Source organism: Bombus impatiens, unplaced genomic scaffold, assembly GCF_000188095.3.
Source record: "Bombus impatiens unplaced genomic scaffold, BIMP_2.2 scf_0551, whole genome shotgun sequence".
Classification (NCBI taxonomy): Eukaryota; Metazoa; Arthropoda; class Insecta; order Hymenoptera; family Apidae; genus Bombus; species Bombus impatiens.
Window position 1 is genome coordinate 21,011 of NT_176970.1, and position 23,057 is coordinate 44,067.

Consider the following 23,057-nt stretch of genomic DNA (forward strand, 5'->3'; position numbering starts at 1 on the left):
ATTACTCGATTGGAAGATGAAGGATGCTCGATGTTGGAACGATTCGATATCGGGCGGATGTTTGAGCAAAGTATAGGATAGAAAATCAGGGTCGAGAGGAAACAGAGTAAGATAGGGTTGAAGCACAGGAGAGAGGAAAAAAATGGACATGCCAGAAAATCAGCCCGCTGAAGGTAATTCCCTGTCTCGTTTCGACATCTATTTTCATCTCACTCGGCCGATCGAGGCGGTTGTAGCTTTCCGTGGCCACCCCTTGTCACACTTTTGGTATCATCTCCGCCTAAAAAGGTAGATTGGCCCCGGAACTAACGCGGTTTCTTATTGGTCAAGAAGACCGACCAATCGTCGAGCTCGTTATATTCTAGGATCACGTTGCACGCGCTTATATTGGGAGCCCCCGCTCGTTTCCCCGACAGAACGGCTCTCTAACGTAAGTGCAAAACGTCGGTGTTCGTCCGATTGTTAGATTTTTTTCTCTTTTTGATTACACGACACACAACATTAACGCTCGATACTTGGAACGGCAAATGGAAAAGAAAAGCGAAAAGGGAGACGTATAGAAATCGTAAAGACGAATAGAAGAGCTTTAAAGAAACGAGATCAATTCCGATCTGAAGAAAAAGAAAAGAAAAGAAAAGAAAAGAAAAGAAAAGGAAAGAAAAGAAAAGAAGGAAACAAAAAGTATAACGAACTCGTGATTGTGAGAGAAGCCTAGGGGATTTCGCCAGGACTCGTTAATATGCAACCTAGTCTGACCCGCAGTGTCTAGTGATCTTATAGTCCACAGTCTTGCAAACCACCCTTTTTCACGAAGGATTTTTTAGGTAAAAAAGGAAAGTGTGATTCATCGTTTAGTAATTACTTTTTCTCTTAGTAGTGGAAAGGGGGAAATAACTGTGGATACAGTTTAGATCTCGCTAGTGATATTCGAGCTTAAGTCTCGAACGTGTGATTGACGTTAATCTTGAGGTGTAGTCCTTATTTTATTACCGAGGAACTGATATCGTTTCGAGAGAGGGACAATTTTGTGCGTGGTCCTTCTTTTGGTGACAAATGAAACACAAAAGGACAGTGATTTTTTTCCGTCTTCTTAAAATTTTTCGCTTTCTCTTCGCGATTTTTCCTCGTTTATAATATACGTATCCGTGAGCGCAGAACACAGTGGTACTTTTCGAGTTTCGCGAGTTTGAACGGTCATCGGTGACGTCATTGGTGATGAATATCCGGAGAACAGTGCGACATTACGGTGTATTCTAACGAAAGGATCCTGAAGGCAATGCGATGCAATTTTCTCATCCAGAGATACGTACCATGCCATACAGTACGAAGCGTTCTTTGATTTTCCTCTTCTTTGACCAGCCAGCGCGCCTTTTATAGGCTGAATAGTGCGACGCAATGTGTACAAATTTCAAGTTACAAGAAATTTCAAGGAATAAGTTTGCATCTCAAGACTTGGTTTTCCTTCTTCTTCCGCATTTTGACAAATTTCTCATTCTCTATCTCTGATATCGCATTTTATGCGAGACGCTTTCTTTACTGTACTTTAGGGTAAAATTCTTTTCTCACGATATTTAGTTTTTTGACGCCGTATCGAATCAGAGAGAAATCCATAGTTATCGAACGTGCGCGAAATTGAAAACACATGATCCGTAACCGAGAACAAGATGTAGCGCGCCTGCCATCTTATTTCCGTTATGCAGCTCTAGAAGCATGTTACTTTTTTTGGACGGGTTCGAAACCCGGTGTCTTGTTTCAACGGCTCGACTGATTCTCAATTTTTAACCAACAACATTCTTTCATCCGTTTATTCGATTTCAATATTTTCTACATAATGCAAATTATGACTTTCTCAAAATTTCTTTGATTTTGAAACAATTGGAAACAATTGTTTCCAACGGAATTTATTTCAAATTTTCTTCTTTCGCTCGAGTTATTTCCAATGCCTAATGCATTTTGTTATGTAATTATTTCTCTTTTAATTTGATTTTCGTGATTCGCCCTTCTTTTCTACATGCGGATATATTTCGTACGATCGGTCATGTCCAAATTTCTGGGTTTTCTTCATCTACCTCTTTATTTCGCTTACCTACTTTTCAAGTAAAAACTTATGCAGCAAGATGATTATGAAAAAGTGGAAAAGTGGAAAATTGAAATATATATGTGTATGTACAGGAGTCTCCCTTTTTCTTTCCTTTTAACGTTACGTTATTGCGTGACTTTCCTTCGACCACCGAAGAACAGTATCGTTACGCAACCCGCTTATAATTACAACGTCTTCTAGCCGTTAAAAGTTTTTCATACGAATAATAATTAGCAATATTAATAAATAATAATGACAATAACAACAACAACGACAACAACAATAATAATAATACAATGATAGCACCTACTTTCGATTTAAACAAAACGTACAGTAATTTACGTGTTATTAATCATATATATATCTCAATTAATCTAATAATACTAATAATACTAATTGATCATATATAAGAGGGGAATGTGTGTATGTGTGTGGCTTCGAATATAATTCATACGAGCATCGACTAACCATATTGTCAAATATTCTCTGTATCGAATTGCACGGGTTATTTATGTTAACTGGCAGTATCTTTACATTTCTTCGTTATTATATTATATTTCAGTCTTATTGTAATAATTTCAAAAAAAGAAAGAACTTTCAGACCTGCAGATAATATCGTATAAAGTGTAAAGAATCGATTTATCTATCATTCGAAAGAATAATACTAGCAAAATGAAATTTTCATATGACTGCCAGACGAGAAAAAATATTTAAATATTTCGAAATTGTTATCTACATTCTGATAACTAAATCTTCTATATTTCTATATCTCTATATAAAAATTTTCGGAAAATTTCCACTTGGTAGTTTGTTTTTATTGCAAACATAATTTCGCGTGAAAAATCAAACTGAAAGGAATAGAAAACAGAGAGAATAAAGAATAAAAAGCTATTAACATTTACTGTAATAGAGCAATTACTGATAATATCGATGTGTCGTGTATGATGTATGGTGTATCGTATATCGTATATCGTGTATCGTGTATTGTGTATTGTGTACTGTGTACCGTGTATCGTGTATCGTATATCATATTTTGCTTCTGTAGATAACAATTCACAAAGAAGACGAAGAAGTCCTCGTGGAAGTAAATTAATAATAACTGACGGGACTGATTGTTTGTAAAATAGGGCCGCCCAGATCGTGCCGCCAGAAGTAGTCCGTCCGCCGCCGAATTCTCCGAGGATCGAGAATAAGAGCGAAGAAACGAAGTAACAAGGAAGTTTCTTCCCACCGTGCGATACGTGGGAAAACAACGACGTAAAAGGCACGTAGACCTTCCTGGGAGCGAGAGGAGGATAGAAGTAGAGAAGTAAATTATTCAAATAGAAAGGAAATAATCGAAGATGCCGAAGCCGAAGCCACAAGAAGGAGAGGATCCTGATCCAACCCCGTACCTCTTTGTCTCCCTCGAGCAGAAGAGAATCGACCAGACGAAACCATACGATGCGAAAAAGGCGTGCTGGGTGCCGGATGAGAAGGAAGGCTATGTTCTTGGTGAAATCAAAGCAACCAAGGGTGATATCGTTTCCGTCACGTTACCTGGCGGCGAGGTAATTTACCTTTCACCTTTTAGTTTTACATCTCTCGTATTTCTCACCTTTCCTCGCTTTAAATTGATCCGACAGAAAATATCCAATTCCTCTGCAAGTTCGATACAGTAGTCGATACATTTTTTATTACGAACTTGTTAAAACATTTTTAATTTTGTGAAACAACGATTCGCGGATTACCAAGTAGGAAAGGAAGAACAAAGTAAATATTTTCTTGTTTCGTGTCTTTTCCTCTATCGCCTAAATTGAATAGAATTGTAGTATGTATGGCAGGGTAGGAGCCAATGCTTCCTACGTGTAAAAAGAAACCAAAATAGTAGAGGTTCATCGTATCAGACTCCGTCGAAACGCTATTTTTGGCAGAGGTAAAAACCGCTCGGTAGCTGTTAAGCGTTTGCTATCATTTAACGTTCCGACATCCAAATTTATTAAAATCAAAACCTTTATAAATCAAGACAGACGTATCGGAAAACGTGTACATAGTACGTGTACGTGTAAAATTTTAACAATTTATCACGAATCGAGATTACTACCGGAAGTTTTCAAGCTCGATATAAATAGGGAGAAGTGTGCAATATTCATATCGTGTATGTACCTATATATATATATATACATATGATCTCTCTCTCTCTCTCTCTCTCTCTCTCTCTCTCTCTCTCTCTCTCTCTCTCTCTCTCTCTCTCTCTCTCTCTCTCTCTCTCTCTCTCTCTCTCTCTCTCTCTCTCTCTCTCTCTCTCTCTCTCTCTCTCTCTCTCTCTCTCTCTCTCTCTCTCTCTCTCTCTCTCTCTCTCTCTCTCTCTCTCTCTCTCTCTCTCTCTCTCTCTCTCTCTCTCTCTCTCTCTCTCTCTCTCTCTCTCTCTCTCTCTCTCTCTCTCTCTCTCTCTCTCTCTCTCTCTCTCTCTCTCTCTCTCTCTCTCTCTCTCTCTCTCTCTCTCTCTCTCTCTCTCTCTCTCTCTCTCTCTCTCTCTCTCTCTCTCTCTCTCTCTCTCTCTCTCTCTCTCTCTCTCTCTCTCTCTCTCTCTCTCTCTCTCTCTCTCTCTCTCTCTCTCTCTCTCTCTCTCTCTCTCTCTCTCTCTCTCTCTCTCTTAGATTTTTTAGTTGTGTTCTCCGTGATTTCGGCGGTAGCGGTTATTTTTGTTCGGCTCGGGACACAGTGATGTACAAAATGCCTCGCTTCTACATGTTGGATTACATAATGGTTCAGCAAACCCTACCTTCTCTTCGTCAACCAATGCTGAAATGCTATTGTTAGCATCCTCGCTACCATTGGTAATAATAAATTGAAACGTCACTTCACGAAACGCGGGTCGACATATTTTTAGAGCATCGAAAACGAAAGAGAGAGAGAGAGAGAGAGAGAGAGAGAGAGAGAGAGGTATTAATATATTTATCGGAAGAGATAGAATCAGGGGATATATGAAACCTTTACTCAAATTGGATTCTCGATATATTAAAACAGTAACTAAAAATACATTTATATATCTTGAAACCGATGTGAAATATTTTAATCTAACGTTCGTTTAAAATGATTTATTCGATTAAACACGAGTTGGTCCGAGAAGAATTTCATGGAAACTAATTACCAACTGTTTGCTTTTACAAAAGTATTCGGCATATCGATCATTAATGCGAGCAAATTACCAGTTATTTCGTAATAATATTCTCTTAATTCTTAATGATAGTTATTCGTGATAAAAATACTGCTCTTCTTTTATTTTCTTGTAGAAAAGATACAAGGTACTAAAATTTAAAAACAATTTTAGCGAAGAAATATGGGTTTATCGTTTAATTACATAGTTATAATGATTCATTAGAATAGAGTTTCGTAATTAAAATAATGAAATGACAAGCATTACCGTTTTGTGCGATTAATTAATTGAAACATTTTCCAAATAACGTGACGATATCGTCGAATATCCGTGATAAGTTTGAAACGGTCGAATCGTACGATAAAGCAGATTAGAATGAAATATTTACACAAAAAAGGAATGCCCGTACAGACGAAACAATTCCGCAAGGACCAATTGGCACAAGTGAATCCGCCGAAATACGAGAAATCCGAGGATATGGCTGATTTGACATTTCTGAACGAGGCGTCCGTGTTACACAATTTGAAACAACGTTACTACAGCAACTTAATTTACGTAAGTTCAATTTCTTCTACTTTCGCTAATCGAAATATCTTTTTTCTCATTAAATTAGAGCAAGGACTTCAAAAAGGACCAGCTGCAGCAAGTAAATCCACCGAAATATGAAAAAGCCGAGGATATGTCGAATTTAACTTACCTCAACGATGCTTCGGTCCTCCACAATTTGAAACAACGTTATTACGCCAAACTCATCTACGTAAGATTATTTCATCCTCGGAGAGATTCCCCTTTGCTGTTTTTCGTGGCATCGTATCTACATTTCCTTTTTTTTTTTTGGTTTCTTCATTTTTGCCTTCCTTCGCTTTCCGTAAATGGAAACATTTGTTGCTCGAACTTCGAAAACGTTGGATAAAGCACCTGGACGTGCCACCACGTTTTTCCTCCGAGTTCTTCCTCTTCTTTATCTTCTTCTTGAAGAACTTTACCCCGAACTATGATTCGGATGAAACTGCATGTTAGAAGCTGAAGACATCGGTTACAGGTATTTCGATGGACTAAAATGTCACGCTAAAAATACATTGAAGTTTTCCAATTCGTTTGGTTATCCATCATGCTGGCAATACGCACGAACCTTCGAATTTCCGAGTATTGTACTTTCTTCCAAATGCATGATCACCTTCGTCATACGCAGCATCGTTTGACAAACGTCGTTTGATAAAACACTTATACGTGTAACGACGCATTGCTGCTTCCTTCTTTGTTTTCAAAAAAATTGCTAAAAAGAGGCCAATCGAATTTATCGATTCTTCTTTATGATCGTTCTTTATGCAAATTGTTTCCTTTATATCCAGAGATAATAAAACAAACGTGTACCTATATATATATATATACGACACAGTTCTCGTCTCTAAACACGAGTTACTTATAGATGGAATAAAAATCTCATTCGAGTTTTTATTCTAAAACAAAACTCTTTTATTAACAATTATATCGATGATAGTGTTAAAATCAGTATTGTTAAATATTTTTTTAAATGTACATATAAAGTTGTTCTGAATGTAGTTGTGAATTTTGAAACTGACAAAATTAAAGTATAAAATTGGTTAAAGCGCGATATTTATTAAAAAATGTAGTATAGTTTTACTTGCATATACGAATACATATATCGATGGATGCATATGTGTATGTATGCGTAAAGAATCAAACACCGATTTCTAAATTATGTAAAATACAACTTTTGCTCGGTTTACGAATAGACCGAGTTTATTCAACTTGAATGCTGTTTCTTACAAAGCCCTGTGTGATTTAAAATTGTGAAAGAAATTTTGACTAAAGGAAATGGTCGATAAACATGGTCGATTTCTTTATTATATTTTATTATATGAAAAACGTTGTTTTTTTGACGATTTATCAAATTCGAACGGATGAAACCTATTTTCGTACAATGTTCGATTGTTATTTTCAGACGTACTCTGGCCTCTTCTGTGTAGCTATCAATCCCTACAAAAGATTTCCCGTATATACTCATAGATGCGCCAAACTTTATCGAGGCAAAAGACGTAACGAAGTGCCACCGCACATTTTTGCCATTTCTGATGGAGCCTATGTCAATATGCTTACCAGTAAGTATTATTCGAACTGTTGCGCTATCACTACTGGTGGGGTCTCGAAGTATGCCGAAATAAGCGCTAAAAAATGGTGTTAGCAAATTTCATCCGTGTAACTGTAATTCGTTTCCTTTCACAGACAGTGAAAATCAATCCATGTTGATTACCGGCGAATCTGGTGCCGGAAAAACTGAGAACACGAAGAAAGTAATCGCGTATTTCGCCACTGTCGGTGCCTCGACTAAGAAAGCCGACGACACTTCCCAGAAGAAAGGTTCCCTGGAAGATCAGGTGGTGCAAACCAATCCTGTCTTGGAAGCGTTCGGTAATGCTAAAACCGTCCGTAATGACAACTCCTCGCGTTTCGTAAGTCTGTCTTTATTTTTCCTTTCGATATCAGACACAACAATAATATACAAATTATTAACAAATTATTAGAAGCTATATATAAATTTTCAATTTTTACATTTGCGTTTAATCGCAATTAATCGTATAAAAAAGAAATATAACGATGCATAAGGCTCGACTAATAAGTTGAATAACGTTATATCTATTATCTTCGATTAAAGACAAATTTAAAAAAGGCTTTCCTATTATCGAATAGGGTAAATTCATCCGTATTCACTTTGGCCCCACTGGAAAATTGGCCGGTGCCGATATCGAGACCTGTAAGTTTTTACTTGAAATTTTCCATATATGTACATACGTCAATTGCTATCGGGGTTCTTCTCGCGATAAATAGGATAGAGAGTTGGATCGATCTTTTTTGTAATAAATCTATACATATAAGTATGTATAAATAGTTTAATTTCAATAGAAACGTAGTTGGCTTCGATCCATTATCGCTTTTTTTAAGTAATATAATCGTTGCACGTACGTTTGGTTTTATCTTATCGCAATTTGCATCATCCATACCATATAGAGACGATTGCACCACGAACGATATTTCCGAATGACAAACGCAATTACAAACGCAATTACAAACGCAATTATCAACGCGTTTAAATTTCCGTAAAAGCAATTCTTTATCTTCTATGATTACAAATAAATCTATTTTTCTGTGTACAGATCTATTGGAGAAAGCTCGTGTCATCTCTCAACAGGCTCTTGAACGTTCTTATCACATCTTCTATCAAATGATGTCAGGCTCGGTCCCCGGTTTGAAGGGTAAGATTATTCAGTCCATAATTGAAAGATTATAAATATGCAGAAACATATTATTGTACGTTATTCTATTGCTATATTTAGTAACAGATGAGACTTTTTAATACAGAAACTCACTTGGTGCATCGAAGATCGTTTTTAGGACGAAAGACGGTCATCGTCGATCCTATTTCGGAAACTTTTATTCAGATTATGTATTTTGTGCCTGTGAGCATATGCATATTAGGGTGATAGTCCGATAAATAAAATTGGACAAATACGAGATAGGAAAATTTGAAAACTTCCAACGAAGACCAAGCGAAACGATTTACGGAATTTTATGTTAGCGATATATCTTTAATATCGTTCACAGATAAAAATCGTTTCAGAAACTGTCCTATTCTCTCCTGCCCTTATTTCCCAATAGAAAGAAAAACTCTAGTTTTTAAACTAGAAACTCGAAGCTAGAGAAAGCGTCAGGTTGTAACAGAACTGTCTCGGAATCGAAAGTATTTGATATATAGTCGGTTGAACCAACGGTATACCAACTATCCTGGATCTACTTTTTTCATTCTGTCAGATTTTCTTACTTCTTTGATCCTCGTTCTATATAGAAATGTGCTGCCTCTCGAATGACATCCACGAGTACTACTTCGTCTCTCAAGGCAAGACTACGATTCCAAATGTCGACGACGGCGAGGAGTGTACTTTGACCGACGTAAGAACCTGACAATTATGCCAGGGCTATAGGCATCTTTCACTTTCTGTATCCCTTGCTACCTTTTGTCCTACCTATTTGCTACACTAGATGCCAATACTCTTTAAGGCTTCTGTTGTTGTTATTTCTGTTTCGATTTTCTTTTCCCAAACAGCCCTTTCTCTTGAGTTTCTTTGACTGTTCGCTGTTTGTAGTACTAGGATGGATAATGCGACTTATTGTAACGTCTCCTATATATCTTCTGGAAAAGAGAAATACTAAGGTGGCGTATATCTCTCTTATTCGATCTGTACTCGTTTCACGCCAATTTTTCAATTGTACTCGTCCATTCGATCACGTATGAAATTATCGTCGATCGCAACCTTTGTATTTCTCTCAGTTAGTAATCCTTGAATTATTTTCGATAACGTCCTTTTAAAGTACAGGACTCGCCGAAATCTGTAGTTGCAATGTCAACGGAGAAATGTTGAAAAGGAGTCGTGCTAAACGAAAACATTATGCGGTATTTCAAAGAAATATGCCGCACGCTACTCTTACTCTTGTGATTACTTATTAATGAAAATTAATATTAGAATCGAGATCTCCTAAATTGTCCTAATTGACCGTAAATAGAATGAATACGGAAATAGAACGAAAGCTATGTATCATTGAAAATCGTTCGGTTTTAGTAGATTTATCCTCATAAGTACTTGTTACGCGTGAAATATACTGTACATGTGTGTATATAAATAAGATATACGTACTACGTGAACGTCTGTATATACGGAGAGACAATTTAGGAAATAAGCTCCCCGAAACAACTGCTATAGGGCAAGTTGTTCGAGTTAACAATTCCAGACGACTTACTGGGCGATTATTTTTTTGACAAAATCGTTCTCTTTCGATACAAGTTTATGTATAAACCAGCCCTTGTAGATGCATTTCGAAGGAAAGCCACCAGGAAACATGGCACCCTCACTTGTAGTTAATACCTGCATGTTTGTTTCTGTTCTTTTTTGGTCACCTATAGAAATGTTGCTGCTGTCCAACAACATCCATGACTACTACTTTGTCTCACAAGGGAAGACGACTATTCCTGGCCTCGATGATGGCGAGGAACTATTAATCACCGATGTAAGTGCTTCCCTTTGACCGGTCAAGCACTCTTCTCCGCAATTTTCGAGATCGAAAAGTTCACGTTACATAAAGCTATGAAACAGACATACACATTGGACATTTGCAACTATCGATTGATCTTAAAATTAACTTTTAATTTTTTTAAGGGACAAAATAGGCTTTTGCTTTGATAATTATCCAAAACATACAGGTACAGGTTTTATGATATTTTGTGTCCTTTTTTTTCTCTCTCTCTTTTTCTAAATTCAAAGAATAATCTAAAGAAGAGAACTGATACTTAAAAAATTTCATTAGTAGATATTATATAGCTAAAACGTGAATAGTTTCATCTTGAAAATTGCCACTAAATTCCTCCCTATATGTACTACTTTATATACTACCTTACTAGCAATCTATTCTTTCTACAGAAGCGAAACAACTCATCAAGCTTCGTGTTATCGTCTTTGGTTTCCGTAATAATTTAGTATATGTGATGAGATTTATCACTGTTTGTCGTATATTCTTCCTCTCTTTCTGTCTCTATCTCTTTCTCTGTCTGTTTCTTTCAGCACATCATTTCTTATTAAAATATAACTAATTCATATTCTTTTTAACAGCACACATAATAATATTACCGGCAAGAACGGCAACAACAGAAGAACATTGTTTTTGCTTTTAATTTCTCTTATTTCTATGTTCTGTTCTGTCTTTCTCTTTCTCTCTCTCTCTCTTTCTCTCTCTCTCTTTATCGTTGTTCCTATATTTTTGTTTCTTCTTTCTTCTCTCTATTGCTCTTCTTCTTTCAGCCTATTGCAAATCATTTGGCACATGTTTTCATTCATTTTCTATCCTCTCTCTCTCTCATGCGCATCTTGCAATTGCTCATGATATTTTGTCAGTCAAATCGTACAGTAACGATTAAAAGGTAGAAAAAAATGTGTAGCTTTGAAAGATTAAAAAGAGAAATTGCACAATCGAGAGCGATTGCAAGCAGTAGTGTCAACGATACAACGCTCGTAAAGCAGGCAGCTTGAACATTGTACAAAATAATGCAGAATTAACCCTGCTGAGCAACCGGATCGGGGACTATTGGTACATTAGCCAGGGTAAGACCAGAATTCCGGGAGTCAACGACGCCGCGGACATGGAAGAGACGGACGTAAGTCCAACCCCACGGTGTCTAAAAGATCTTGGCGAACTTTTTGAATCGCTTTGCCAAAATGTTATTGTTTGAATTTTTCCAATCGCGAAAGAGGAATGCTTTTTTCGAATTGAAAGTCGTAGTAATAAACGAGGCAAGGTGATGGAAAAGTTGGGCCGAGGTTTTTATCACCCCCTCGCGCCCCGCCTGCGAAAGCTTCCTGCCGCCGCAATCGGGGTGCGGGGAGATTGGGGGAGGAATACTTTCATTCGAAACATTTCCACTCGAGGTAAAGCGAAAACCAGCCCCCAGGGTCCACCCGCTCCCCGATCAGCATCTTTCTTTCTTATTGCGCCAACACATTTTTCGCACATCCGCAACAAAACCCGAAACAACAACCAGAGATAGCAACCGTGGTCTTCGTTGATCAGCCAATTCTTCCTTAATCTATCGAGAAGAAATTATCTAAGAAATTATTCAATCATCGAACGAGAATAGCGCCCAATGCAAAACTCTGATCTTTCTAATCGTTAAAAGAGATCAAATTGAAAGATTTTTCGAATCATTTAGGATTTACGAACGTCGAATAATTTCAAACCAAAGGCCGATTATATCATGATTTATTTGTTTTCAAACTGCTTCGCAGACATGTGTCTTTTATCCAACAACATATACGACTATGTCAACGTGTCTCAAGGAAAAATCACAATCCCCAACGTCGACGACGGTGAAGAATGTACTTTGACGGACGTAAGTCCCGGAGAAATGGATTCGTGAATCCATACTTTTCTCTACCTTCTCTCTGTGTACTTCCGTGTACAGTATTTTACATTTCCACGTGTAGTATATACCTTCTCTTTAAATCTTTCTCTTTGTCATATCTATAAAATGGATAAATAGTAACGAATAAATGATTCATTTGATTCGAATGAAATCTACGAAATTTCGAATCTTGTCAAACATAATATTCGCGTTAACGCGCTTTTTATCTTTTCATAGATGTTTCATAGATGTTCAACATTTCGATATTTCGAGCGAAAAATCGGCAAAATTTCAATTTTTAAGTTATAATTTTAAAACACGGAGAAAAAAGGAAAGATAAGCTAGAACTTTTCGTTACTATTCGCAACTGAGATTCCATGTATATAAGAATTGATCCCGGACTATCCAATTGCCTTCTACCTATTCTCTAAGAGTTTACGAATCTAATTTTGAACCCGGATGTACCTACGTATGTATGTATATTGTACATACGTGAGAAATGTTACTATCGAAATCGATCGTCTGCCCCCCCCCCCTTAACCCTTTCGAGACGATATTTTAAACTATTTCGACAAAATATCGTCTAGGTTTTGCGGAAACGCGAATACCTACTGCGTATCAGTTGTATTTAAACTGTTCTTCCAAATATCGTTACGTCAATAAAAGAGAATTTCTTTAGTAGTTTATTCGGTTGTAACCCTGATAGATTTAACAAATCCACCATTTGCCTTGTTCTTGGTTTTTCCTAACAACTGAGACGGCCTCGAGATGGAAATTCTCGACGGTTGGAGAAATGTCGGTGACACGGAGTGCCTCAGAGCAGCGTTCGTTTGCAGTTTCAGTCACGGAATAAACCCGAAGTCGGAATGGGTAACGAATATAGCGAATCCGAATGAATCGAATCTCTTCAGAAATTTTCTCCAAAAAATGTTTACCAGAGAATCGAGCGTCGATTCATCCTTTTTCTTTCGACGAGAGAGTCGATTCGCGACTTTGTAAACTAAGCGATGGAAACTGAAAGGAATACGCATCGATTTTCCTTCGCCAATTTCTTCCATCGTTTTCTCTCTCGTCTGTCATTTAGATTTTCTCTTTTTACATCGATTTTCTCGAATTTTTATTCGATATGATTTTTCTTCGATATATATATATATATTTTTATTCGGGCTTTTTTAACGAAAGAGCAAGCTTCGATAAAAAAAATGACTATATAATACAAGCTCTGCTTTCGCTTTTTCATTTTTTCGACGTAAATCAGCTTAGTTTTTATGGCTAAATTTTCATCGGCTTTGCAGCAAAAATCTGGCTTACGGCACGAAAATATTATTGTACTAAGGGACTATCGAAGGATTTTTCAAGAATTTCTGTCACGGAATTTGATTTCGGTAGTCTCTTTGAAAGAAATATCTGCTATTATATCTGCCATTATCCTTGTGTGGTCCCATTAACGATAACCTTGTATTTTTTCCAATGTGATTATTTTGTCATCGTATCAGAAGTATCTTGTTAGATATATTTGTTACCCGTAAAGAGCTTTTATTAATTATTAGCTTTATTAATTATACATGTACTATCTTTGCGGGAAATTTGCATATACAAAACACATGCATAATGAAAAGTATCATAAAAGCTTCTGTCGTATTTCGTAACTTCTGGTACGACATTGTGTGCAATGGTATTTAATTATTATTTTCCAATAATAGCAAGCTTTCGATGTATTGGGCTTCACTCAAGAAGAAAAGAACGACATTTACAAGATCACCGCTGCTGTCATGCACATGGGTGGTATGAAGTTCAAGCAAAGAGGTCGCGAAGAACAAGCCGAAGCCGACGGAACCGAGGTATTTATCCTTCTTAATATCCTAATTAATTTATCCTACTACCAATTTCGACACAAAAGTGCATCGACTACTTATTAATGTCTAGATAATTGTCTCTTTGATGTAGTACCACCTCCTCACCGAGGTTTCGCCTATGGAATTTTTCGTCGATCTTTCCATTTTTAGGATTACAAACGAGAACACCGAACTTTGCATCAATTTCATTTACATTTATAGGATCAGAAATAGAAATAGAAATAGAAATATCAAAGTTCGCCGTAAAGAAAAAGTCAATAACGTTAATCACGAATGTTAAATATAGTAGACTGCACGATACCATGCAGACGTAATTTCGATAAGTTTAACGCGATTAATAACGTACTATTATATTCTGTACTGTTTTTTTTTTGCTCGTAATCACAAACTAAATGTTGTTTCATCCGACAGGAAGGTGAACGTGTCGCCAAACTGCTTGGTTGCGACTGTGCCGATCTTTACAAGAACTTGTTGAAACCAAGGATCAAGGTCGGTAACGAGTTCGTAACACAAGGTCGTAACAAGGATCAAGTAGCATATTCGGTGGGTGCCATGTCGAAGGCCATGTTCGACAGGCTGTTTAAGTGGTTGGTCAAAAAATGTAACGAAACCCTGGACACGCAACAAAAGAGGCAACATTTCATCGGTGTACTGGATATCGCCGGTTTTGAAATCTTCGACGTAAGTTTTCTTAAATACCACACGCATAATACATGTATACACTATCGAGAACAAATATTTCACGTTGGCGATTTTTTATCAAACAAGATCATTCCATGGTTGCTAGATCTTGTTTCTCAGCTACGATATTCCATTTATAATAAGACGGTTGAGGAACTCCAAATTGAAATAGAAATACATGTACGTACGTATACGTATGTACAATAATACGCTTATGTATAGACATATACTCGTACCAAAAATATCGAAAAGCCGTTCATACCTATAGATACGATTGTATCGTAGAGAAAGGCAATTTTCTACTTACATTTAAAAATCGCCAATGTAACTTACAAATAATGCTAGAAACATGAAACACAAACCGATTATTTCTATATATTATATTTTTAGCAACGTATCGTGAATACACGTTGACAAGGAGTAACTTACAAATTTAATCGGTCAGGTTACCCGTTGTACAACGTGCTAGAAAAACACGATTATTATTTGAAAAATCAGAGTTACGATAGGTAGTATAACTACAAATATTTAATGATAAAGTATCGTACTACACGAATTTCTACACACTTACCAAGCAAAAGATATTACTTTTTAAAGGGAAGGCGAACTCAAGATGCTTTTTCAGGATCATTCGAATATTAGTTTGCGTTAGCTTTCGAGTCTCTGTTGATTCCCAAAAATCGTACGTTTGATTTCATTTCTTAGTATAATGGTTTCGAGCAACTGTGTATCAACTTCACCAATGAGAAACTGCAACAATTCTTCAATCATCACATGTTTGTCCTTGAGCAAGAGGAGTATAAGAAAGAGGGTATCGTCTGGCAATTCATTGACTTCGGAATGGACTTGGCTGCCTGTATCGAGCTGATCGAGAAGGTAGCCTCCGAGCGTGAAACTCATAAATTTCCATTTTTGTTACGACGTCTTTTGTAGATTATTTCCTTTGTGTTATGCCGTTCCACCTGATTTAGTTTAGACAAAATATTCCACAATGCGATGGTTTGTCTCATTAGGAGATTTGCCCTTCACCTTAGTTAGAGATTCCTAACTCGGACTTGTCGTCCAGTTTAGGAAACTCGAATATTATATCCCCGATTGGAGTTTGCATCGAGTATGCATATTTTTGTCTAGATGAATCGTTGAATGTTTACAAAGATATTTTGTTTATGATCGTATTTCAATACTTGTTTCCTCCAACTTATTTTTTGATAGCCCTTGACATGGAACTTGTTTTATACCTGTGAAGTATTTGATAATGTTCCCTCGAATGAATTTGTGAATTTATACCCGATCCCTTTTGTCTTTCTTATTTTGAGTAGACCTTATTTTCGTATATGTATTCCCGTTCTTCTATACGTATGGCATCTTGAAAAGACGGTTTTCTGGTATTGCATTGAAATCTCTTCTTCTATTACGTTTGTCGAATAATTGAAATCTTTACTTTTATCTCCTCTTATCGTTTTTCAAAAAAAGCACACGTTCAAAGAAAGTTTCTAAACTTTTCGTTGAAACGAGTGTTTACGCATAGAACGTGGTCGTCCCTTTGGTTCCTATTTACTTATATACATACGTACTACATCATCGTCGATACATGGGTCATCTTATAATTGGCATCATTTTCTTTTCTTCTGAAACGGTAAAAACAGTGGACTTCACAACAGTGGACTACGTAGAATGTAATTGACGATTAACGTTAACGTTACTGTAGTTAGTATTAACCTTATTATTGAAAATACATATGATACGTGTTCAACTGTCCATCGAGGAACAGGACGGTGCATTCGTCTGAAAAAAGCGACTGAAAGTGGTGGTTTGTTGTCAATTGTTGCATATAGGAAGTAGACTAATATGTTGGACGATTAGTTCGGTGAAAGTGTAAAAGTAGATGGAGACGTTTACAAAGAATGTGTATTGAAACACATATCTACGTACCAGACGATAGTACAACAAGTATTACGCTTTTCTCTAATATACATGTATAGTAGTGTTTTACAAAGCCTCTCTGTATAAATTCAAATATTTGCAACATAACAAATTCCACGAAACGTGACCAAGTTTCTTTTGTCGAATCTATTTCGTCGTCTAAGCGAATCGGTTTTCTATCGTTAAAGCTATTAGATTTAACGAGTTTTTTATTTAATCATGGATTGAACAACGAGCTTTTTCGAATACAGATACACATATTTGAATTTATCAGACAAACTTCTATCTTTCTTGTAAATAACAACATTCACGATTTGTGAATAATTTTCTATAAACTGGAGAATTTATCCTTCAGAGAAAGTGTTTACGATACCTGTTATATCGATATACGATAATAGGTCGCATATGAGACAATCGACAATTAACATTTTTCACGGTATATTGCGACAAGTATCTTGTCGATCATCGGGGAGAATTTCACGGAATAAACTATGATATTTAATGCATATGTAACAACACGAAAAGACAATGGTCAAGACTAAAAGTATAACGATATCGGAAATTTTTGCAAGCAACGTTGAAAAATTTGTCGATTGACTTATAAAAACGTTGATTGATAACCGGTCCTCGTGTCATTGACAAGATTTACCAAAAATGAGGATAAAGTATGTACGTGTATGTCCTCTAGTGTATGAAATATACTCGAAAAGAAAGAAAAACAAAGAACAAGTGATACAGGTGTAGTACATATTGACGAAAAAGCATGCCTGATTGTTGCTCGAACAGTTCAACAGCTTCGAGCAGCTCTGCATCAACTTCACCAATGAGAAGCTTCAACAGTTCTTCAATCACCACATGTTCGTCCTCGAACAAGAAGAATATACGAAGGAGGGCATTCAGTGGGAATTCATAGACTTTGGCATGGATCTCCTCGCGTGTATTGAATTGATCGAGAAGGTACAAAAAGACAAATGAATCGATCGAATGGCAACGGACCAAACGACGGATCCAGCCATACAGAACAATAAAATATAAACAGAAAAAAAGAATGCAGCCTAAGGATCCACGCATAAAGACCAGTTGGATCTTTAATAAACGCACAACTTAACGCTTATTACCGGCAAACTGCAATAGTGATCGTCCACTGTTTTCATGAGTTGATCGCAAATGTTATTTATGATCTTTTTTCCATTTTGTATTGTCCTTTTTTGAATCGTGTGGTTTCGCGTTCCAGTGAAATGCAAGCAATTTTTCGTCTCGCTTAGGCATCTTATACCACTGTTTATTATCATTTACCCGACTCCTATAACTTTGTCACGAATCATTAATCAAATTTGACCTCTTTTTAAGCTAGAATAGTCTCCATCGTATACTTTTATTACACTATATATTATACGTATATTTACAAGGCATCGAAGAATAATTATTACCACGATCGTTTCATTTCATTTTTATATCCGTTTCGAAATTTCTCAACAGTCCCTTTGAAATCTATATTCGAGCCTATTGCATATGACATTTAGATCATTTTCATTATCATACATGGATTTACAAGATTCCATATTTTCCATTTCTATAGGATATTACAATTATTTCCGACACATTGTGATACAGCTTTATATATTTTATAATATATATATTATACACATTTCACATGGTTCCCAGATGTCTTAGTTGCTCACATTTTCATTACCCTCTACTTATTGTCAGTTCAGATATTCTCCCAAGCACTTTACTTCGATATTTCATTTCTTCATATCTTTATTCCATACATTTTTATACTTTCACAAAGTAAAGCAATCGTGTAATTAAGCGCACACGTCTTAGTACGAATAAGAATACTCTTTTCATGCAAGGAGTTTCAAATTTGCCTATTTATTTGTGTGAACACCACAGTTTAGAACTTTAGAACATGTGTAATTTTAGCAATGGTTTTCTAAAATATCAAGCGAATTGATTTCTTACCTTTTATTGTAGCTCCTGCTTGAAATACACGTATGCTAAATATACATCGACAAATACATTATTGTCGGTCTTTGCAGCTTCTTGATTTAATATTGATACAATAATGCATAGGAATAAGAATAAGAGGAAATTCATCGAAGGTTCAAAAGACTGACTATTTGGTTTGCAACTATTTTACGATACTTACTTCCTCTTGATTACCGTGACCTCTTCGTAATTTCAACGGTCGAAAGCGTAATTTTCGAATCATCGTCTTTCTTTATTGTACATTCATAAAACATAGAAGAATTTTTACAATATGGAAATAACCAGAAGCTGCAAAGATCAAAAATAAATCACCCGAAATTAATCGTAAACGATTGGTCTTACTCTACTGACTGTGTTCTTTTGTTCCTCTTTGTTTTCTGCTCTCTCTCTCTCTCTCTCTCGGTCTCTTTCTGCCTCTTTCTCTCCCCTTCCTTATATCACCTTTGATCTTTCCTGATTCGCCACGCTGTGTCACGCACTACGCTCGTTGCGTTATAACAACGACACGACAGTTCAACGGCTTTGAGCAGCTCTGCATCAACTTCACCAACGAGAAACTGCAACAATTCTTCAATCATCATATGTTCGTACTTGAACAAGAGGAGTACAAGAAAGAAGGCATCGAATGGGTGTTTATTGACTTCGGCATGGATTTGGCCGCTTGTATCGAACTGATAGAGAAGGTATTCCCGCACTTTTCTCAGAAAGATAAAAGTACAGCAGCAAAGCAAAGCAAAACAAACTGACAAACAGACGGAGAACACGAGAAATTGAAGAAACGGCCAACGGCCTGATCGATAGAAACGATCATCGATGTTTGTCGAGAGCTTTTGACCAAAAATATGATTAGAACCTGTTTGATTGGTCGTCGATATTCTGATGGTAGATCAGCTCGCATTTTGTTCACGCTTATCTATTCTTATCACAGTATTGGGTATTTCTTTTGTTGCCATTTTTTTTTCGCTGACACCGAAAACAAAGGTATTCGATACATCTACCTTGTTCTTCTTCGTTTCTCTATACCTTGCTTTCCCTTGTCTCTTTTATCTGTGTTTGTTCATCCCTGCAATGGCAACGGCAGTTGCAACACTGTCCGTTTTCAATTCGTTCCTCTCGATACTCATTAAAACCATCTGCTGTGAACAACAAAATTAACAGAGTACGGTTCATGATCGTTATTTTTCCAAATTAAAGCGCATATACAGTTTCGGCAAATGCAATTTGCGAAATAAGTTTGATATAGATGCCAATGAGAAAATAAAGAAAAGGAAAGAAGAAAGAGAAAATACTTAAAAAAATGTAGACAATCTTTGTTTATTGGCGAAGAATCTCGTACATGGTACATTTATTATTTAAAAAGTGAAATTCGAACCGGGCTCCGATATACGTAATTACAATAATACGTCATACGATTCTCTCGAATGAAAACCTTGTCATCGACCGTTATAATTATCGCGTTCGATGTTTTATCATACTTTAATCGATCGATTTAAACATAGCCTTTAACCTTTAGAACTACGGTTTATCGATATACGATTGATAAACTTTTATGTCCTTGTGTCATTCATATACGTGAATTAATGTTACGTCATATTTTCGAACATTTAGCACCTCCCTGACTCTTCGTAGGTCTGCTTCGAATCTAACGACTCGTTTGATCCATCCGATTAAAAGAGCGAAGAACAAGCAATAACGGATAAAATCAAGATAAAACCAAATATTAATTGTTTCGAAGTAGACCAACGGGAAACGGGAGAATTTTTTCCTTATGAAAAAACATAACGTGTAACTTATGTCGTGCTTAAGCGATATCCCCGTTATGCGTCCTGTTCCTATAAAAAGATAAAGAAAGATTCGATAAGGAATCTCTCTCCATTGACAAGTCGCAAAGTATTTATTGCGTAAGCAGCATTAATGACAGCTGTCTTTTACCTCTGTTTTCTGTTCCGTTGCTTTTCCCCTCCTTGGTCTCGAGCAGTACAACAGCTTCGAGCAACTCTGTATCAACTTCACCAACGAAAAGCTTCAACAATTCTTCAATCACCATATGTTCATTCTGGAACAAGAAGAATACAAACGCGAAGGAATTGAGTGGACTTTCATTGACTTTGGCATGGATCTACAACAAACGATCGATCTGATCGAGAAGGTATTGTTGCATCGTCGCATGGAACGGGCGGGAACGAGAGGCGACAGCTTCAAACATTCGATAGCGAGTCGCTGCAAAAGAAAAGATAATTGCGAAGAGAATAGCTTACAACAAAACAGAAATATCATCAGCATGCGAGTGCGATCATACGCTATTATATTCTGCATTTTCCCATTACACTAACTTTTTTCATAGATTCGTGATGTCGTATATCTTTTGCATACATGTGCGTCAGGTGTTGATAGTCAAGCTGCTCGGATTCGCGACGACAACGAAATCAAGGCAAACTCATTTCGGTTTGAAAATTTCTCCTAGTTTCCTCGTTTCATCGTTTCGTTTGCATGCTTATCGTAAAAATATCGCGAAGGACGTACAAAATATTAAATTCTTCTTGTAAAGATTCCATAGAATACTTTAATAGCTATTACACGCTGTGTCTTGTATAAGAACAACTTAAGAAATTCGAATGAAATTTTATTTTGAGTTTAGTACGGTCTTGCGAGAATCAACCGAATATAAAGGTAGGAGAACTAGGACAAACAGCCAAACGATAACCGTCTTGTTTGATGCTTCTACGCTTTCCTTGTTTCTTGTTTTTTGTGGTACCAGCATGAGCATGCGTTTATTTGCGTTTGTGTACTTTTATCGATGAGTAAAAAGAAGATCGTTGTGCAGCAACGATGTGAAATCAACTCATCGACGACGAATGATTCGATGGGAAAATTCCTGCATGTCCGTTAATTTCCATCGTATTATTCTATTCGAACTTTAATCTACGTTACTCGTTACAGAAACTTGTTTGCCAAGTATCTGTAAGGGCGATTTTAGATTCAAAGAGAAAAGAAAAACGATGTACTTGCGAACATCGCCCACTATCGAATAATTTTATTACTGAAATAATAATCGGGAGTAACGTTTACTTATCGCTAAATAAAGCAATTGATTAGTTTGTAGTGAAACTATAGTTTTTACAACGGAACAAAGTTAATTTTTAATTATCATCAAAAATATCAGATTGGAAGTTTCTACGTGTACCTGTGCGTAGTAAAATTAAGGATTAAAGTAATAGAATTAAAAACACGTAGCTATATAAAATATTACTGTTAATTGTCATTTGTAATTTGTTAATTGTCTCATCGATGAGAGCAACTTTAAAGTTTCGGCTCGTTTGAACAAAGAAGAAAGCGTTACTCTCGAAAATTCTCGTGAGATAGTGTACAAGCTAACTCGAATGATCGCATTTGAATATAGCCTATGGGTATCCTCTCCATTCTTGAAGAAGAATCTATGTTCCCGAAAGCCACTGACAAGACCTTCGAGGAGAAATTGAACAACAATCACCTTGGCAAGAGTCCTAACTTCTTGAAGCCTAAACCACCGAAACCAGGCCAGCAAGCAGCTCACTTTGCTATCGGCCATTATGCCGGAAATGTACGTTACTTTTCCATTTGTATCGAAAAGCTTTATTTATTTTTCATTTCTTTTCAAACTAACGCACATTGAAAATCTCTCTATTCTTCTCTCTCTCTCTCTCTCTCTCTCTCTCTCTCACTTTCTCATCTAGAAAATTGTTGTTAAAACGTTTTACGATTAAACTACCAGAGAGGAATATGTATTTAGTTATTAAGTAATAGGATCGAACGCTATAGAAACATTTGAACAACAGGTACCATACAACATCACGGGTTGGCTGGAAAAGAACAAGGATCCGTTGAACGACACTGTTGTGGATCAGTTCAAGAAATCCAGTAATAAACTGCTGGTCGAGATCTTCGCTGACCATCCTGGACAGTCTGGTGATGCCGGTGGCGGCGGCGGTGCGAAAGGTGGACGTGGTAAGAAGGGCGGTGGTTTCTCGACGGTATCATCGTCCTATAGGGAACAATTGAACAATCTGATGACTACTCTGAGAGCTACCCAACCACACTTCGTCCGTTGTATCATCCCCAACGAAATGAAGCAGCCGGGTGTCATAGATTCTCATCTCGTTATGCATCAATTGACTTGTAACGGTGTACTTGAAGGCATCCGTATTTGTCGTAAAGGATTCCCCAACAGAATGGTCTATCCTGACTTCAAGCTACGGTAAGAATGTGCATTCTTTTATTACACACGAACAATTTTTTCTCTTAATATTCTCTCACTTCAAGATCGACGATAGTCATAAAAACGTCGCTTCTTTTATTACATACGGGATAACAAATACGTCGAAACATCTCGAATCGGAAGGAGGAAATATATTTTTTTGCAAAAGAGTGTTCCTACTTTCG

At 36.7% G+C, this 23,057-nt stretch overlaps 1 protein-coding gene across 36 annotated transcripts in view; it reads left to right on the top strand.

Annotated features, from left to right (window-relative positions):
• The first annotated feature begins 412 nt into the window (after positions 1 to 412).
• The window catches only part of LOC100744258 (myosin heavy chain, muscle), a 41,435-nt gene continuing 18,790 nt past the window's right edge, over positions 413 to 23,057 (top strand). For 2 of the 36 annotated variants that reach the window (XM_033322108.1, XM_033322109.1), the window contains exons 1-13: positions 472 to 824; positions 3,208 to 3,630; positions 5,833 to 5,976; positions 7,186 to 7,342; positions 7,467 to 7,693; positions 7,932 to 7,995; positions 8,396 to 8,494; positions 9,085 to 9,188; positions 13,890 to 14,027; positions 14,454 to 14,723; positions 17,433 to 17,603; positions 22,039 to 22,218; positions 22,454 to 22,872. In XM_033322108.1, the coding sequence (XP_033177999.1) occupies positions 3,424 to 3,630; positions 5,833 to 5,976; positions 7,186 to 7,342; positions 7,467 to 7,693; positions 7,932 to 7,995; positions 8,396 to 8,494; positions 9,085 to 9,188; positions 13,890 to 14,027; positions 14,454 to 14,723; positions 17,433 to 17,603; positions 22,039 to 22,218; positions 22,454 to 22,872 (2,180 nt within the window). In that variant the 5' untranslated portion in view covers positions 472 to 824; positions 3,208 to 3,423. Of the gene's footprint in view, positions 431 to 469; positions 825 to 3,207; positions 3,631 to 5,630; positions 5,775 to 5,832; positions 5,977 to 7,185; positions 7,343 to 7,466; positions 7,694 to 7,931; positions 7,996 to 8,395; positions 8,495 to 9,084; positions 9,189 to 10,197; positions 10,302 to 12,070; positions 12,175 to 13,889; positions 14,028 to 14,453; positions 14,724 to 15,428; positions 15,600 to 17,432; positions 17,604 to 19,150; positions 19,322 to 20,616; positions 20,788 to 22,038; positions 22,219 to 22,453; positions 22,873 to 23,057 lie in introns of those variants that run through there. The other 34 variants (XM_033322110.1, XM_033322114.1, XM_024369361.2 and 31 more) reach the window with 31 other exon arrangements.